This window comes from Corvus kubaryi, unplaced genomic scaffold (assembly GCF_017639235.1).
Source record: "Corvus kubaryi isolate FWS band 111438036 unplaced genomic scaffold, C.kubaryi_AGA036_p1.0 74, whole genome shotgun sequence".
NCBI lineage: Eukaryota > Metazoa > Chordata > Aves > Passeriformes > Corvidae > Corvus > Corvus kubaryi.
In genome coordinates this window covers 12,411,078-12,427,518 of record NW_024582061.1, presented here as the reverse complement: position 1 = coordinate 12,427,518, position 16,441 = coordinate 12,411,078, and the positions used below count along the sequence as shown (strand labels likewise).

The 16,441-nt window shown below is 38.2% G+C and overlaps 1 protein-coding gene across 4 annotated transcripts in view; it reads right to left on the bottom strand.

Annotated features, from left to right (window-relative positions):
- Positions 1 to 16,439, bottom strand: part of WASHC4 (WASH complex subunit 4) — a 55,540-nt gene extending 39,101 nt beyond the window's left edge. For all 4 annotated transcript variants that reach the window (XM_042051204.1, XM_042051201.1, XM_042051202.1 and 1 more), the window contains exons 1-13: positions 16,293 to 16,439; positions 12,292 to 12,431; positions 11,148 to 11,201; positions 10,964 to 11,029; positions 10,749 to 10,794; positions 8,282 to 8,349; positions 5,547 to 5,629; positions 5,070 to 5,112; positions 4,438 to 4,541; positions 3,662 to 3,782; positions 2,073 to 2,196; positions 1,847 to 1,974; positions 1,091 to 1,251 (exon numbers count right to left, since the gene is read on the bottom strand). In XM_042051204.1, the coding sequence (XP_041907138.1) occupies positions 1,091 to 1,251; positions 1,847 to 1,974; positions 2,073 to 2,196; positions 3,662 to 3,782; positions 4,438 to 4,541; positions 5,070 to 5,112; positions 5,547 to 5,629; positions 8,282 to 8,349; positions 10,749 to 10,794; positions 10,964 to 11,029; positions 11,148 to 11,201; positions 12,292 to 12,431; positions 16,293 to 16,353 (1,199 nt within the window). In that variant the 5' untranslated portion in view covers positions 16,354 to 16,439. The remainder of the gene's footprint in view (positions 1 to 1,090; positions 1,252 to 1,846; positions 1,975 to 2,072; positions 2,197 to 3,661; positions 3,783 to 4,437; positions 4,542 to 5,069; positions 5,113 to 5,546; positions 5,630 to 8,281; positions 8,350 to 10,748; positions 10,795 to 10,963; positions 11,030 to 11,147; positions 11,202 to 12,291; positions 12,432 to 16,292) is intronic.
- Between the last annotated feature and the right edge of the window lie 2 nt (positions 16,440 to 16,441).

Here is a 16,441-nt window from a genome sequence, read left to right as displayed (position 1 = left end):
TGGTGAACTTGGCACTGCTGAGATACAATTGGACTTGATGATCTTTGAAGCCTTCTCCAAGTTAAATGATTCTGTTTCTATGAAATGTATTTGAATACCCAGAAGTTTTTCTCAACTTTTTCTTAATCTTAAGACTTGTACCACTGCCCAAGACCAGAAGCAAAGCAGCAGTGCAATTATGCCCTATCTAGGAATTGAAGCCCAGGAAAGAATTAAGGCCAGGAAAAGGTGGATTGAAAAAGAAACAGGGCAGAAGTGAAAATAATCTGTCAGAGAATCAGGTACAGAGCTGCTTTTTCTCCTTCCCTCCTCCCCTCCAACTCAGTTCTGCCAGCTTGCTTATTGCATTGGAAGGCAACGTGCAAAATATAAGTTTTTACTGCCATTCCACAGACCCCAGTCTCCACTTTCTTCTTTTATTCTGAAACATACAAACCTTAGCCCTGTCATCTTCCTGTGCAGTACACTTGTTCTTAAGACTAACAGCTAAAAATATTCCATCTCATCTTTAAGCATACTTTAGAAGAGAAAGAGGTGAGCTGCACACTACATGCAGAACACAAAACAAGAGAGGCTTTTTTCAAATACAGATAATTTCAAAGACCATTAAACAAGCAATAAAAACAGTCACAAAGAAAGAAATGCTTGCAAAGAAAATATCATCACCAAGCAGAGGTGAGCTCTAGTATAAGCCTACTAGCAGCTTACCTCCATAAACACATAGAAAGCAGAGAGCCCTAACAGAAAACAAAGCATCCCAGGTTCCTAGACACTAGTTTAAAAAACAAAAGGGAATTTGAAAATATGGAAACAGAAGTAACTGAAACAAATATTCAGAACTGCCAGGAATACTGTTATTTTGGTGTAATAATATATATTTTTCTGAAAGCATGACATGAAAAGCAGCTTAGTTTTGGCCAAAACTTTTTGCAGCAACACTGACACACACTCACTGCTGCAGTGAAGTGGAACAAGTGACTAACACCACTGAGAGACACTACACAGCATGTTACTACACTGAATGAAAAAGCCCACGTGCTTATAACATAATTGCCAAACAGCTTCATGAAGCAGTATTTAGGAAGCATACTTGGTAAGTGACTGTGCCCTCTGCTGTAAAAAGTTCTCCCTTTGTGTTTTAACTGTATGAATACTTTTCTTGTCCAGTAGTTTGGCAGCAGCTGGAATCTTCTGGATGAGAAAATTGTCAGCAAACCAGATAATGTTAGCTGTTAATGTAATGGCTGGTACCTGGGGAGAAAAGAAAAAAAAGAGGAGGAAATACTACCACTAAACACAATTAACACAGTTCAGTTTATTTCCGTGTAACTGTTTTCTACAGAGTATTACATTGATGTTAAAAAAAGTTTCCCTAGATGTTTACTAAGGACACCACGGGCAAAATTATAACCACTCTCAGCGATTCTAAACAATATTAGAGATTTTAATAATTTCTTCACACCATCCAATATGAAAAAGTCCCAGTCAACTTTGCACTTAGAGGTCTTCCAAAACAAATGTTTACAGCCAAGGTCAAAACCCACAGCATTTATTCAGCACCAGAGTACTCATAACTCTAACAGTTTTTTGTCTTCAGTGCCACATTAATCTTGAGAAGAAAGATTTTAATAGAAATTGCAAGTTTATTTTACCTTGCTGCTATGTGAGTGCACAAATTTTATACCATCTTTAAAAGAAAATGACGGGGGAGTTATAAGAAGTACAAAATTCTTAACTCTGCTCTCTGACTTCTTTGTGTTCTTTCTTTTCCCAAGTCTGTCCTATGCTATGTAACTCAGAAAATTACCTGCTTCATTACTGAAAGACAAAAGAATAAAGCATTCACCTTTTTACAGACATCCAACAATGACTTGTAAAATTTCTTGTCTACGGTCCGAAAAATCTGAAAATGCAGTACAAAGAGGCCACAGATGCCCACATATTTATCTCTCTGGTCAATTTCTGAAGGTTCACCTGAAAAAATACACCTTTGTGAAGTTTACTCCCACACAAACAATATAAACAATTTTAGACACAGAGAAGCTGGCAGGAAAAGCATGAGCTTGCATTACCGAGTTTGGCTTCAACGTTTGCGAAAGCTGTGCGAAGAGTATGAGCAAATTCTTCAGCAAATGTGCTGTTCTTTGACACTGACACTCCACCATTTAAAGAATCAAACTGTTGCTCTATACAAGCCTGAGTAAAAAGGGGGAAAAATATCAATATATCAAGATAATGCCATGAGATTTGGACCTCAAAAGACTACTGATTTTCAAGAGAATACTAGAAGAGCACATTTATTTAAAACTAACCTAAAGTAAGCCTTAAACTTCTACAACATACAGATTCTTAACTATGCTTCCATTTTTAAGTATAAAACCAGAAAATATTAAAACACTCTTACACCTGACATTCAAAGCCCCATTTTATTTATTTCCCCATTTCCTTTAAGGAGCATTTTTAAAGAAACCATTTGATGAGCTAGTGCTAAGAAACTAGATGCATATTTGTATTATCACGTTATAATATGTTACTAATTGTCCTTTAGCAAGATTATCACACAAGTGTCTTGTAGGATGTGGCTCATGACCTTGTAGCATAAAATCACACACTACTGCTGGCAGTTTAAAAGAGCTCGCAAAAATCCCATGACAGTCAAAAAATAGAGGCACATTTCATACTTCCCAAAGAGATTAGAAATGTCCTTAACAGGACTGCATCCAATCTTTTAAATGAATTTTAGGAAGAGGCATTTGCAGGACAGGAGGGGAAACTTCCTGAATGAATACCAGTCAAATCCTACTGATGTTTCAAATATATAATGAAGTCTTCGTACTTATACAACATTAAGGAAATAAAACATGAAAAATGGATAGCTGGTAGCAACATCCTTTGAAAGAATAAGCCAAAGTGTGCCTAATTATTTACCTACAATTTTCCTTTTGAAAGCTTTTATAGAACAAGCCCTTTTCCCCTATGCCACTTAAGATGTAATGGCACGACCTGAGCAACTGACTCTGCTTTGACCAGGTTCAACAATATTATCCTCTGCCCACTGTGCCACAACATCCCATTTCAGTGTCTGTAACATACACTTTTCTAAAGAGATGGATTCTTGTATGAACACATTTAATTTAACTGTATTGAAAATGTAATAAAATCCTTCTCATCCACATGTGCCCCCACATGTTTCAGGGGTATGTACCACCACAGTGGTCCCTAATGACAGCAACCTGTCTTGTATGCAACAAATGACAGGTCACACTCAAAATATTTTAAAGATCACTGAAGTGACTAATTGATTTGCAGCTAAATTAAAGACCTATGCTATGTAAACCTGCTCACTATTATGTGGACAAAAGCAGAATTCTGATAATACACAGTCCTAATGCCAAGTTGTCTGTGTTTCTCTAGTTTGGCAGAACAGTCCGCATTTACTGCTACCATTCAAAGCTTGGCACAGTTCAAGCACATGAGAAGAGCAAGAAAGGATCTTACAACAGAGCCTTTTTTCTCCCAGGCACAGATGCAAGAGCCAAACTCACACATCGCTGTAACCAGAACAAAAACAAAATACAAACAAACAAACCACTCATTCTGAAAAGAGTGTTGCTTTCATGTAAGCTTCCTCTATCATACTGGGCAATATTAAGTTCATTACCTGAAATATCATTCCATCAAGTAACTGGCATTCCAGTTTTAACAGCAGTTTTTCAAATGGTTTTAGTTTATCTTCTTGAATCCCAAACTTAAAAGGATTGTGATGGACAGATTTCAGCAGCCTGTAAGGAGTAGGTGTGGAACACACACATAAACGTGCTCACATTTTTGTCATACCCTGAACTATTTTAATAATAGATTTTGATTCCCACACCTACCCTTAGCAGCATCCCCAAAATTAAAAAAAAAACCAAAATAAACAAACAAAACCCCCAAAAACCCCACAAAAATCCACTAGGTCTGTATAAGCGATTTGTATTTGATTAACTCCCATTTATTTGGGTTTTCAAGGACACAATACTCCACACAATTAATACTCCACTAATTTAGCTACCTTTACAATTGTTGACTCTTTAGCTTTTACTTAAGGTACCATCCCTTCTTAAAGCTGTATGCCCATTCCCATGGTCAATATGGATAGGGATAGTCTTAGCTCAGTTCTGTACTACATTTCTTACTGAATATTCTTTAAACCCCACCAACTATTATATTGTTTGCCAAGATGCTTACCCTGCACTGAAAATGTAACATTCAGTACTTTAAAAACTTACTGATACTGTTACAAGGACACCATGGGAGTTTAGCCCTGTTCTTCACTGAAATTTCTGGAGAGACTACCAAAATCCATGTTCCCACACTGACTTTCTTGTAACGTACACAGACGCACATGCTTTTATCTTTTAGGCTGTGGGAGTATTTGTCACATCAGAGACACACCTCTTATACATGGTCCAGTGCTCTTTCAGCGTGGCATGATTGTCAATTATTTCATCCAGAGTGATCAAGACTGTGAGCAACTCTCCTAGATGCTCATACATTGCCTGTTTTTGCAAGGAGAAAAAAAAGGAAAGAAAAGGACTGTAATTATTAGAAAGTTTACTGCAGTCATATGTGGCACATAAAATTTCAGTTCCTTTCAATGTATTTTCAGCCAACATGGTACCAGCTAGAGAGTTAAACAGGAAATTTTGTGGTTTGGCAGCTTAAAGATTTTATTTGTAGTGACACAAGGAATATTAAAGGGGTGTCTGCACACAAACTAAATTCCCTGATCTATCTTGACACTGAAAGCATAATTTTTAATATTGCCTGTATGCAGAGGCACACATTGCAATAACAGAGCATGCAAACACTTCACTTCTAAGAAAGCTAGAATATGACAGACATGGAGATACCAGGCCTTCCCACATAAAGGCCAGAAAAAGCTGATTAATAAAATAAAACTTTTAAAGGAGATTCCAAATTGAAAGCTGTCTTCAAAAGTCACTTTCATGCTGTTTTTCTCAGGATTAATCATCAAGACCTAGATATATGTTAACACAAGCAAAAGAGTTCCAAATCATTCCCACCTGAAAATGAACTCCAGATGTCTCTATAATTTTAGGTGCATTCCTGTAAATAAAATAAATATTTTAATGCCTTTTTAATCTTTAGAACAGCTCATATTTATCATGGCTGTTCTGTGAAGAATATATGCCAAGATTTACATTTTAAAAACAGACTGTAGGAGTGATCTGATTTTTAATCTATGTAATCAAGCAACAGGAGGAGCATCTCAAAAAGAGCAAGGATGAAAAAAACCAATATTTCTTAAACATAAAGACTAAAAATGACAAATAGTTAAATCCTTGCATCTTATTATATACAAACACTATTTTTTCTGAAAATAAACCAAAACCACTTCCACAACCATTTATGAAGCCCAAACTTGCACAGCAAAGCACTATATCTCTAATTCCAAAAATGACCATGCCTTAAATATAACATTCATATTTTATACATTTAACTCTACATAAAAATAAAACAGCATTTTAGGGAATAATTACTTGTTGCTGGTATACAGAACAGCCAGCTGATGCACTACATTCACCACCACTTCGTAACATCGGGTAACAAAGCAAGACAGCTCCTGAAATACAAGAAAATAAAATGCACATAAATGCATAGATCCTCCTCATACACAAGTTATCATTACACCTAAAACATCAAACATAAACTACAGAGTTTGCAGCTCAAGCTCCAACTATATCCGTAATCCAAGTCAGCGGATGGACCTACAGCAGGATGGAAAACATCCCACTAACAGCTCTGAAAAAGGATCTGAGACTAAGCTAATGAACTACCAAACACAAGCTTCCAGTACAACTCTGACAGTTTCTACCATCAGTTCAATTTATCAAAGACAGTAAAAGTGACCTGACAACAGAGCCCAAGTACTTTCAGGGACACTATCCCTGTTAGCAGAGGCTGTGCTTTTTTCCCACTAAGAGTCACACTCTGGATGCTGCTAATAGCCAAGTTCAAATTAGAAATTACCACAGAAGCCTGTGCCTACTGTAAGAGTGATAAGCCACAGAATACTGCTTTAAAACAAAGTCAGTGTCTTTGAGAGGTTTGCCTGACCAAGACAGAACTTCAGCTCAGTTACGTAACAAAATGAGTAAGAATGTGTCAAGTCTGACCATATAAAGGACTGTTTTAATTTCTACAATGGATTTTAACAATGCATTCCTTGAACAACAGGATAAATGAATCTGAGTTTCCCTTAACTGCAATAATACCTGCTCATTAATTTATCTTATAAATGCCATCAGGGAAATGTCAGTGTGTGATAAGTCTAGCCAGTCTGCACACAGATGGCTTTATAGCAGACAGCCCACACTGGCTGAACAGCCAGCCTGCCAGGAGACTGGCTAACAGCTGAATTGTGTCTTCCTCTCCATCAAAAATAGATCTTATTTGGGCTTCTGCCTTCTATTAGTCACCAGTTTTCACAAAACATTACTTCTTGTACTGCTCTAACAAATGCAGCTGAAATAAGCCAACAGATTCCAGAAGAATGGATTAATACATAGCTGAGATCATGTTTCCTGGGGAGGCAGCACGAGCTGCCATTTTAAAATTTCTGGAAAGTAGTCCAATTCAACAGCACATGCATATTAGCAGCTACATAATACAGACAAGATTGTAATTTTAAACTAATGTTTCAGAGCATTATTTTGATAATGTTTTTAAAATTTTTTTTTGCCTAGCAAATTTGAGGCTACTGCATCTAGCTAATTCCAGAAGGCTCAGAAGAGCCAATAAACCAATACATGGACATTAGCTCTATGAAAAATACTTTTCACCTCTTTTTGTCAACTTCTTATTTTCACACCACCCCTGGGAATATGCTTATAACAGTGACCAGAACAGCATTTCCTAATCTAGGGATATAGAACACGAAACAGATTTCAGAGAATACCGCTGCTGAAAAGCAACAAACTTCACAAGCAAACCCTTTTCCTCATAGCTTTACCCTAAATAGCACACATCTGTTAGCACAGTAAACCCTCCCTTTGCGGTAACATCCTGCATGTCCCTTCCTTCCAAAGTTTTTCAACAATTCCTAACACATCACAGCACAGAAAGTGGTCTGAGAAGGAATACTGCTGTATTTTTGTGTAGTGTTTACCCCATAAATATACATATCAGCATAAATCCCTTAAATAAACAGACTTATTTTACAGAGTTCATTTGCAATGCACATAGAAATCCAGACAGCCAGAGATCCTGCTCTCAGCTTCCACCTGGACAGAGCATCCTAGCTCTGGAAAAACACAAATGTACAGTAGCCCCACCTGAGAATCACTAAAAGGTCTCAAACATCTGCTAGGAAAGAAACAGAAAATGAAGGTTGAAACCTACAAAGTTGATAAAACAAAGAGCTTGGAAGACGGGGAAGAAAACCCAAGAGATCCTAACAATTCACTGCAGTTCACCATGGTAAAAAGTTGAGAAATTACTTCCTACAGCATTTGACTTGTCATGACACAGCAAATGATTACTGCCATGCTGCTATACATCAAGAACAGGAATTTTAACTCTTGTTAAACCAGAATTTGTTTAAACATTCTGGAAGCTTCCTCTATATTCTCTGCTTCAACACAGATGTTTCATTATAGGCAATATTTCATAAAAATAGAAACATTTTTGGAATGGGACAGTCACTTAAGTTATATTAAGGGCAAAAAACTCCACAACAGACTGAAACCCAAGAGCACAGGAAATCCTCAGAAGACAAACAGATCCTGTTTTCATGCAAAGGATCCTGAACAACCAAGCTGTATAAGTGTTCTTCCAAAAACATTTGAAGGAGACACAAGCAAATTTTTTCAGGTACATACTTTGATTTTGCTTTCTTCTACCAGCTAAAAAAAACCCAAACGTATAAAACAACCCATTTCCAGTGTTCAATGAACACTAAAACTTGTTAGCCAGACCCATAAAAATAGCTACCTTTAACATCAGATGAAAGCAACCTCAATTTATCTTCTCCTATTGAAATATTTTAAAAGTAAATTCTAATTCCTTCTCTCATTAGATTTCCAGTACAAAAAAATCCCTAAACAATATGTGATATGTCAGCTGGTTGTGACAGGTCTGCAGGCAAAACATAGTAACATATCAAATGACTGCTATGCCTTTCAGCAAAATGCAAACAGGATATGGATATGTTAAATCTATTTTGCAAGTAAAATTAAGATTACAATTGCTGTCAAACAATCAAAACATACTCTACCTGTAAGAAAGAAACAAATCTTCCCATCTGTATTTGGCAATCTCCCTCCACCATGCTGGAATCTGTGGCTTAAAAGAGAAACATTTGTCAACACTTTCTAAAGCCTGTGTTGTACCTGTTAAATTGATGTTGAAGCTTGGCCTCCAAGCCATTTATTTGTCATACAAGTAGAGTGCACTGTTATAAGTATTGACGGAGCCCCAAAACCTCTTAATTTTGCTGTCCTAAGGTGGACTTATTTTTGGAGTTTCTTTTTCATTAAAAATTACATGGTTTATAAATTAGATACAAAGCTGGGAAAAGTCTCCTTCATCTGAAAAAGAATAAAACCAGTAATTCTTTAAAGGCATACTTATTATGTAACTTCATACAAATGTTTCCATTTTTAAGAAATTTGCATGAAAATATTACGTATTTATCTTGCAAGAAACATCCAGGTGGTTTTTTTTGAAAGAATATTCTACATGATTAACCAGAAGGAATTCATTTTCTTTTTCCTACATATTCTTCTGCACAGAAGAACAGGCTTACCACCATAGCTTCACAGCATTATCAGTATGACACAGAACACAGAAATGCAATAATTACATCACCCATGCCAAACTGTTTCAGTCATCTGGAGTAGTTTGAACATCACCTGACAAAATACTGTCTTCCCATTGAGACAACAGATGCTGTAGACTCGAGATTTTTCTTCTGGGTCATTCTGAGCAAAAAAAGCTCACTTAAAATTACAAGTTTACCTGCCTAAGAAATGCAGGTCTTCTTGCAACATAAAATATATTCTTTTAGAGCTGTCAGAGATTAGAGTCTCCATACTTCTCTAACATGGAGCTTTGGGACAAGATACTAAATATTGCATTGCTTCCTCTTTACACATTTTGTGCAAACTTTAATCTCTTCAATGTATGTCCTAAAAAATCCCATCCAACTACCTAAAGTTCCTAGACCTACTCAATGCAAAGACAAGATGAGGGAAAAATTTTCTTTACACAGATGGAACAAGCCAGCATAGTATTTGTTTAAATTTCAGCCATCCTTGAGCCAGTAACTTTGCCAGTTGTTTAAAGTAAGCAAGCTTGCTGTTATCAAAGCAAGTGCTACAAGTAGGGACATGGAAATAGAGAACATCATTTCTGCATTCCTACCTAAACCTCAGAAGGCCGACCTCTCAGTTCCTGCCATTCCCAAGCATTCCCTGCACCACCCCCATCAGGAACAAACTGCTGCTGCAGTATATTAATCTGCTACAGTCTGACTTTTTCATGCTAGAGACATGGAAAATTCTGAGGGATCTCCCAGTACCATTTTGGCAGTGTATGACTTTAAAACCATATCTGATAAGACATGCAAGTCTGCTAAGAAAAGAAGGAAAAAAAACCACCACACCAAAAAACCTCCCATATAACAAGCTAACAAATCCCCCACTTTTCCATGCTCCTTAACCACAATAGTCATTTTATATAACACCTAAATGAATGTTAAACAGTCCTGAGCTCAAAGATTTCACATTCCCTGATATTTCCATCACACACTCTCGTCTCCTGAAAAGCTTTAAGGATGCCCTTTTACAATACTACTATGAAAAGGCTTTCCCTCTCTTTCAAATTACTGAAATACAAACAAAGTTGGGTGATAGGTCTCTGAAGCAACTCTTTAATATATTCAGTCCTTGTGACCAAGATCTGTGCTTATTCCCACACTAGTATCCCTTAAGGTGGAAGCTTAAGGCCAGTCATTCAGGAGTTACCAGTTTAACTCCAAGACAAAAATCAGCTTTCACCTAAAGCAGGGTCTTATGATCTGTGAATTGACTTAAAATTACTTGTGCCCATCTTATGCCATGGTCTAAACATGTGGTGTGAGTTACCTGCTCTGGAAGGGCAGGTGACATCAATACACTCCAACTTGTGGAATACTAATTGCATAAATGAAGAGGTCAGGACTTTGGTCAAATTATTTGTTAATGGTTTCATTGTTTTACTACAATTAAATCACAGAGTTATTGTTTTACTACAACCAATGTCAAATCTAGTCCCAAAACAAAATAAGTTGGTTTAGGATGTGTTTACATGTGAAAAACATGTTTTCAATGCCATACCTTGCAAAACAGCTGCTACAGTAGACAAGCTGTACATAAGATATTTAATACAACCTCAGCAGCTCACACTCCCTACTTCCCATGCAAATAAGGCTGCAACAAAATTTCCTGTTAATGTAACAATACTTACAGCAGGTAACAAGGCTTTTCAGATAAACCTTATTATTATCTTAGGCTAACTCAGGACAGCTACAAGACACTAACATGTACCCCTATCCCCTCAAAGTTCTCTATTTGGTGTGCAATAGTTAAAGACACAGAGAAAGCACGTATCCACATTATAAAATTACAGATATTGTAGCATTTAATATAACCTGAAGCAATAACGTAAAACTACAAACTTTTACAGTAAAGGGAGCTACTTACCTCCTTCTCCATAAAACAAGAGGCCATTATAAAATTTAGTTTCTGCCTAACAACAAAAGCAGAAATTTGTTTTTTAATAAATAGGATATATGTAATCAAGCTGCAAAAATTATTTAGACATATCTTGTTTCTTTACTACTAAAAATAAATCTATATATCAGCTTGCCAAATTGCAAACCTTTTCATATATAATAATAAAAGTCAGCTGAATTTACCTCATACTTTAACTTCTTGATTTCACAGCAAAGAGCAGCATACACAGTTATAACTTTGTTTAGAACCTAGACTCAAAGCAGGGGGGGAAAAGAAAAAATCACACAGATTACAAACAAGTTCACATTTAAAGGGCTTGGGTTGAAGTTGAACAACTTTTTTTTCTGTTAAGCATAAAGCACTTACCTTGTTTTCTGTCTTTATGAGCTCCAGTAGGGAGGACTGTTCATATGGCAAAAGCTAAAATTAAAATAAAAACAAACAAAAAACCACAGAACAACCAAACAGAAACAACAAATAAGCAACTTTAGAAAACATTAGTCAAAAATACATTTATCCAACTAGGTAAATATTCCCCCAGTTTAATCTCAAATAGGGTCAGTAATAAGAGAGCCACAATTGCACATTACTGGTAACCTGCACTGCAGGAAACCTTCACTCTTCACCTTTACATGGGAATACCTTTCCTTTCACTCTAGGCAGACAGGCAAATAACTAGGTATATTACATAGCATTTATAACAACTTACTTACAAAACTTGAAAAGCAAAAGCATGGTCATTATGGCATATGTAGGAAAAAAACAGCCCAGGAAATCTAAAACATTAATTAATAATCCCAGCTGCCAGAAACAGGAAGCAGAAAATACATCTGTATGCAGGCACTGACAATATGTACTTAAGTCAGCCTGATTTTGACTAGTGCATAAACATCCAGTACTGTGGTGGCCCTACACATAATTTATTCAAATTATTCAGACAGATGATTGCTTCAGAGTGCATCTTCAGCACAGACAAGTTTCATATGGCAACAAAAGCGCTTTTAAGCTATGTCTGGAAATTCAGTGAAGACGAAAAAATAATGCTCCTCAGAGGAGAGAGAACCTGTGACCAAGAAAACAGCCAATTCTGTACCAAGGCCATTAGGTCAAAACACAACCTAAAAATACACACACAGTTTGCTCTACAGTTTTACAACTATTAGTGAGCTCTCCTGGAACCCCGGCCCCCAGATAAAAACACCACCAGTCACAGGGAAGAAGTCTGCTGAAACCAGCCTTCCCAACACATGAAGAATTGGAAATTCATTTAGCTTCTGCTAGTATCCATAAGACTAGAAAATAATAATATGAAAACATCTTCTCTTATGATATGCACCAATTTATTAATTACTTGATAATTAAAGTCATATGGGATAGGTTTCTCAAACACAAAAGTCAAAATTTTAAGAGCACAAATGCATCAAGCTTTTACTGCTGAGGTTCTGAAGGGAAGAACGACCTAGAAAAGTAACAGTTACAATGTATATATATATATTAAATATATGAAGACCTTCAAAGCAATGGGATCAAGACTGAAGTCCCAAACATCTCCAACAGAGTCATCCAAAGCATCTTCAATTCTCTTCAGCTGAGATGTATATTCCTCAAGAAATTTTCCATAATTCTTCAATTGCACTTCAGCATGAATTTCTGAGAATTGATAACATTTGTACAGTTTTATGGACAATTCAATAAACTGCAATATCAAAAAACTTTATTAAAAACATTTCATCTGTTGCTATTCAGCTTTAGTCCTGTATTCCTCATTTAGCTGTGGCATTTTTCTTTAATAAAATGCAGCTTTAATACAAAAATCTTATTTCTCTAAAAAAATCCCATAAGTTATTGTTAGTTTAAAAGAAATTAAAATACTACTTAAAGAATATCAAACATCTAAGCAGTACACAGAAAAGTTTTTATTTTAAGGCACATGTACTGTCAAACTAAGACCTTAACAATCACATAATTTGCTGAGCAAAGAAATGACTGTAGAAATTGTAACACAGCAGGTGACTCTACCCCTCAGTACATATGCATTTATATAAGAACTTTGAGACAATCTGTCTAATCATTTCAGCCTGAGTAGCAGCTGAATCTCCAGCAATCCTCTTTCCACTTCTCCCTCCCAGCGAGCTATTTGAGCATTACATGGAAAGCTTATGGCTTTTAGTCATTCCTTCCCATTTTCAAATTCACCCTCCTCAAGCAGAATTTTTCTTCTGCTGGGCACTGAAATGCACAGCAGTGCTGTTAGTGTCAGAGGCAAGTAGGTTCAAAGGGACAAATAGGTTCAAAGGCTAACATTCAGCTGGTCAAACACCAACAACAGTGGTCTTAATTAGCAAAGTAAATGTAAAGGCAATTGGTGCAAAGAACAGTTTCATTCTCTCTATCCTGATCTTTTTTTCTTCCCATACTAAGATGCTCCCCACTCCCCCCCAAATCATACACAATTACTGACTTAGCTGCATAATCTGAACCACAGAGTAAATTATTATAGTTCAAGGCTTCTACACTCAGGAAGAACAATCCTTTTTCATGTGAAGACTGAAGTGTCTTCTCCATAATTAGATAACAAATCTAACAGTTTACAATCTTCTGTTATTTGTTGAAAACAGGATTGTCTAAAAAAAGTTAGAGAATGCAGGTCAACTGAACAACTGAACTTTTCTTACACAAGAATTCAACTCATACATAGCTTTATATGTGTCCATTTCAGCAAGTAGACTGGCCTAGCAAGTTAAAAATAATATATTCTTTTATTCTGCATGTTCAACTTCTTACTCATCCTCATTGCAAACAACTGAGCCAAATGGTAGCTGTTGGCTACTTCAGTGGGAGAGCTGAATCAATTATCATTTAAGCATTTTTTGCAGAAAGAAAATATCTGACTGAGACACTGTACCAGGCAGAAAGAGAGGAATGAATAAAGACAAATTAATAAGGAAAAGATGAAAAGGACTACATACAGGGAGGTTGAGACTGAGAAGGAAAAATGACTGCAGTGAAGACCTGAATTAATTTTAAGATAGTACTCTGAAAGCAGCAGCAATGCCAACCATAAAGGCACACAGACAGCAAAGCCCACCCAAGGAGCACAGCACACTCTCCCACATTAATGGGCATAGATAGGGCACAAGCACAGTCAAGATCAGGAGACTGAATTTCATGTAGAAAGATAAGCAAGTGAACAAAACACTCTCCATCAGCAGCACTCCTGGCACTGATGCGTAGCCCTTAAGTTGTATCATCATATTATCCTGTTCCATCAAATCCATCTCATCTTTCAGGTTCTTTCCATGCATCTTCTGCAAGCTCTGCTGCAGCAAACCAGCAAAACACTGATAGATGCACAGCCCTGCTGAACGGATTTTAACCAGCCACCAAGCCAGCTTCAGTGCTTTACTGCTAGAAAATCTGGAGTAGGGGAGATATTATAGAAGTGTGCTGTGGTACTTCCCCAAGCACATCTCCTCCCTTCACACACAAGACAAACTAAGAACAACAAAACTGACAGTCATTGGGGCTTTATAGGAAAAAGAGAAAAATTTCAAAGTCATACAAGAGTAGGAAATTGGCACTGCTGTTCAAATCAGTTCCCTATGAAACAAAAACATTGAGTATTTGAGCATGTCTCAAATAAAACCTCACAACAGCACGCTGCTAGAGATCCACAGACTGTCCACCTTTCTAGCAGACAAATGATGGATTTGAACAACACTACAGCTCATTAAATACTTCCAAATACTTAATTATTTATAGCCATCAATTTGTCACCTTGTACTGATCATCTATAACACAAGAGACAGGTGTGAATCATTTCTCACTTTCTTAGTGAAACAAGAGAGTGAAAGCTCTTTTCTAGCCAGAGATAGCCAGAGTTGCACAGATAAAAAATGACTTGGAGATGAGGGAAGCTTTCTAAGATGCAGAACATTATTCCTAAATAAAGTGACTCACACAGATGAAGAAAATGAAATCATAGAAAGCAGATATCATTCTTTTCTTCAGAGCAGCAGACATACTTCATAAAGTAGAATGTGTTTACAATAAAGTTTGATTTAGTTTCTCCTCAGGTGATAAAACTAAAGCATTATAGTTGGAACAATGCAAGAGATGAACTCAGCAGCACCGATCCCCCACCTTAATCTTAACTTCTTCCACAAAATCAGCAATATCAATATTCAATGAACTCATAGCTCACAGGACTTGCAAGTGCCATGCCCATACATATCTAGGACAGAGATGTAACAAACTAGACTTACTTAGTATCTTATGCCCTCAGTTGAGAAAGTTGTAATTGCTAAGTGTTAGTGATACAAAGTGAAAGTAGACAACAAGCACAAAAAAATGCCTTTCAAATCACAGGAATTGGTTTTGGCTTTTCTCTAGAAGGCTGTGTGCTGTTCTGGATGGAAGATCAGCCTGTTTGCTCACCCTTGAGATGGTGGTAATGGGGCATATTAAATTTATGCTAAAGTCATGTAAATTTCTTCGAGCTGCACTTCATGTCATGGTTAAACTAGTGGAGATCTAGCATTTTGAGTAAAAGCTATGTTTTCCTTTCCACAACTAGAGAATTGATAAAAAGCTCTGCTCAGGACAGCTTCAGTTTCCACTGAAATCCAGACTAAATGAACATGGCATAAACAGTATCACCCCTTGGGATAACATTATATGTGAAACAGTTGGTCCATGAGTGACATATTTTCACAGCAACACCTGGTATAATTAATTTGGCACAGTTCAATTTACAGTGTGTATTACAGTGTGACAGCCATATAAGTTCCCTGTTTAGAAACTAGGTCACCTCCACAGGCTGAGTAAAACGTGGATTTTGACGGGCTCATGAATCCACCGTGAAAGATTTCAGCATCACAAGGTCTTATTCAATTATATTTTAAAGGTGAAACTGCAAGTGACCGCCCGACTCCCGTGACAAGAGCCTTTACCAATGAAAGCGGAGTACAACTAACTGCTTACAACACATCTTGACGTGACTTCTCTGGATAACCAAGGAAGCCGCTGCAAAAATTTGTGAGCCCCGAGAAATGACCGGGAAGGAAAGAAACACCGTCCCCACGACAAGCCCCGTTCGTGGAAGAAAAGAGAGGGTGGCACAAGCAGCCTGGCCCTCCCCGCCACACGGAGGGAGCAAGGGATGAAGGGCTGGAAAAGCCACTTCCCCCCCGCCCCCCCCAAAACAACCCCGACAACTACGGAGAGGGTGGTGGGAGGAAAGGTCACAGCGGCCGCCCACCCCCGCAGGCCTGGCCGCAGGGGGATCAGCGCTGGGCTGGCGGCAGGGGCGGGGGCAGGGTCCGGGGGGAGCCGGGGAGGGCGACCCCGCTCAGCTCCCGCACTGCTTCCTCCTCCCTCCCTTCCGTTCCCGGCAGGGATGCAGCGGGGGGGGTCCGGGTGGAGCAGGTTCTGCTCAGCCCGCGCCTCCCCCCGCTCCGAGGCGGCTCCGCCGCACCCGCCCCGCCCGGCCCGGCCTCCGCGGGCGCTCACTCTGCGAGCCGTCGTCGAGGCGGTCGAATTCCCAGTCCGGGGAGAGGGTCTCCAGCGCCATCGCCGCCGACCCCGGCAGCGGCCGCCCGGCCGCCCCTGACTCAGGCGCACGGGACTTCCTGCCCCGCGCCCGCGCCGCACGCCGGGAA